Raw genomic sequence first — 3,425 nt, forward strand, 5'->3', positions numbered from 1 at the left:
CACACAAACCAGCCGCAGTGCTTCAAGGAGAAACATGACCAAGCAGAAAAATGACAAATATAGCTCTCTAGCTAAAGACGATTCTGAATACTTCAGTGAAACAGACTTAGACAGCAGCACACTAACCGACAATGACCAAATTATCTTCTCAGATCTCAAAAAACTTGTTGATGAAATTTCAAATGCATCTCTGAGAAAAAAGGTAATCAACATTTACAAACTTATAATATATAACACGGAAGACAAACAAAGAGAAATCAACAAATATAATGAGGACAGCAAAACACTCGGCCTCAGAATTGCAGAATTAGAATCAGAAGTAACAGCCTTCAAGAGAACCAAGGAGAATGACAGTACAAACATCAACAACCTAATACAAGAGGGAGAAGAACAGATCAATGAATTGAATCAAACAATACAAATCCAACTTCTAGAAATGCAGAAACTGCAAAACATCATTGATATACTTAAATCTAAGAACGAAGATCAAGAAGATCAAATCCAAACTCTAATAGAAGAAAATCAAGGCCTCTCATTGACTGTCACCACCATGAAAAATGCATTCAATGAAATCAAGAGAAAAAGTTACACTGACAAAAACTTCTACTCTACAACCATGTTGGGAAACAACTCATTCGACCTCAGTATTATGGAACTGAACCAAAGCAACTCATCTAATACTGCTAAAAATCTCCAAGAGGAGATTGACGACACCATCAAAAATGATGAAACAAACAATGTATTAGAGTCAAATAAGAAAACTGTCTTGAACATGCATGAAATACAAGTAGACCGCAACAAAAACACAAAAGAACAATCAAAAGAAGACAACATCACTAATGATTACAATGATTACATCAGACAACAATTTATCAAACTTGAAGAAAAAATTAACAAAAACGAGAATAAAATCAAAACAATAGAAGAAATGATGGCCAATAAACAGGTAATTACTCCAAATTTCTTAAATAAACAAAATATCAATTTGGAAAAAGCTTCAAACAAAGAAAAGACTACCTGCTATTTAGTAGGAGACTCACATCTAAGACACATCAATGAAGAACTAGTCAAGGAGACAGGTTTTACTAACAATTTCAACCTAAAATCCAACTTTGTTCCAGGATTCAGGCTAGAAGATACAATAAACAAACTCATACCCGAGGACATCGATAAAGACGACACACTCATAATAAGTGCTGGTACTAATGACCTATTCACCACAAGCACAGAAGACATCAAGGAGAATGTGGATAAACTGGGTAAGCTGAAATGCTCAATCATAGTCATATCAATCCCTCCTCAAGAGTGTGAATATCGCAACCGGAACATTGTAAGACTAAATACGGTAATCAAATACCAATGCGAAAAATTCAAAAATGTACAGATAATTAACACCCACAACTTTGTGAAACCCCACCATCTTGCAAGAGATGGCATCCATCTAGGCAGAAAAGCAAAGTCTTGGATGAGCAAGAAAATTGTAAAGGTCCTGAATGATCACAGCCTGACAAGAAATGAAACACACATGGATGTTGACATCACCACCAACACTGACCAAAGGAAATCAGAGAATAAAATTAACCCAACAAGAACCAAGAAAAATCAAGTCATCTCAACCAATTCAAATGAATATGCCAATAATAGAAACACTAGAAGACCAAATAACAACAACAACAACAACAACGGCAATAGTGGCAGCAGCAGCACCAACAGCAACAACAACACCAACAACAACCAAAAAGGAACCAACAAGACAAACGCAAAAAAGTCAGTATCAAACACCCCAAAAGCAACCAATGAACCCAAAACAATCCAACACATCACAAACAATGAAGAAGAAAGAATCTTGGAAACAACTAAAAATATCATCAAAACAATCTGTGATCAAGAGAAACAAAAAATACAAGAAAAGAAAAAAGTAGAGCAACACCACCAAACAAATTCAGAAAGAAACAACCCCCTCCAATGTCATGAAATAGCAGGAGATAGCAACCCCACCCCAATAACTGTATCTCAACCCAACATTATACCTGTTCACATTCAAGACCAACCAAGGACATACCTACCAGCATTCTACCCATGGAACAGGACAATAGCAGACACAATTCATCAACCTGTCACAGTACCACCTACCTCCAACCATAATCTCAACTACTGGCAAAGTAACCCTCTACATTTTTTTCACTACCCACCTCTCATATACCAAAGAAACTAACTAGCAATGGATCACCAAAAACCGGCAATCCCATTCCAACACTATTCCAAAAACGTAACAATAGTTTAAAGATTTTTAACAGAGGCATCAACCTAAACAATCTTAAAATATTATCTACTTGCAAAACACCAAAAAAAGACACACATAAACTAAATAACCCTAAACCTGTACACATTTTACACCAAAATGTACAATGCATTAACAACAAAATTGAAACATTGGAACTTTTTATATCACACCTCAACACAGATTTCAACATTAATCCAGATGTTCTCTGCTTCACGGAGACATGGTGCAAACCAAATAGTGTATCCACCATAAATATAGAGGGTTACTATCCCTGCAGCCACTTCACTAGGATTGAACACATACATGGTGGAGTTTCAGTATTCATTAAAAAAACTTTGGGTTTTACCCCAAAGCTATTCAATATAACCCCATGTGAATTCTCATTTGAATATGCTGCAGTGGAATCTAGGGAACTGAATCTGGTCATTATTGGACTTTACAGGTCTAATAATCCCAGATTCAGCAACATTAACATTTTCTTTGATAAATTGGAGTCATTGCTAACAACAATACCCAACAACATTAACATAGCTATAGCTGGTGACTTCAACATCCAATTCTCCCATGACAATCCCATTCAAACTAAGTTAAACAGAATCCTAACATTGTTCAATGTCACATCTAACTTTGCTTCAGCTACCAGAGTTACACGTCATACTTCATCACAAATTGACAATATATTTACAAACATTGAAGAGAGTAGGTGTACTGCAAGAACCATATTCAGTGGTGTATCTGACCATAATTTTAGTCAGATTCTGTCCATTGCTCCACCTAACACACTGCCTATAGCAAAAAGAAAATTCAAAAGACAAATTACAGAAGCTGGTAGGCAACAACTAAAAAATGCTATTAGACAAGAAAACTGGTCTAGCATGTTGATAGATGGTGGGGTCAATGCAATGTCAACTACTTTTCAAAATATATTACTAGGTCACTTTAATGCTGCATTCCCTAAAAAAGCTGTAGCACTTAATAAAACTCCAACCAAGAAATGGATAACACCAGAGTTAAAAGAATCTTGTCGAGTAAAAAGAGAATTATTTGAACTATCTATTCACTCAGTTGATACTTTAGCTATCAGCAATTACATACACTTCAAAAGGGAACACAATAAAAAAATAAATCATGCCAAAGCACA

At 35.5% G+C, this 3,425-nt stretch overlaps 1 protein-coding gene across 1 annotated transcript; it reads left to right on the forward strand.

The window, feature by feature from the left end:
* Positions 1–6: 6 nt before the first annotated feature.
* On the forward strand, positions 7–2,115 carry LOC103520411. The gene is made up of 2 exons (XM_008485500.3): positions 7–946; positions 1,122–2,115. Exons 1-2 carry the CDS (start codon positions 35–37, stop codon positions 1,131–1,133), a joined length of 924 nt encoding a protein of 307 aa, XP_008483722.1. The 5' UTR covers positions 7–34; the 3' UTR covers positions 1,134–2,115.
* Positions 2,116–3,425: the final 1,310 nt, after the last annotated feature.

Source organism: Diaphorina citri, unplaced genomic scaffold, assembly GCF_000475195.1.
Source record: "Diaphorina citri unplaced genomic scaffold, Diaci psyllid genome assembly version 1.1 scaffold3586, whole genome shotgun sequence".
In the NCBI taxonomy this organism is placed as follows: Eukaryota; Metazoa; Arthropoda; class Insecta; order Hemiptera; family Psyllidae; genus Diaphorina; species Diaphorina citri.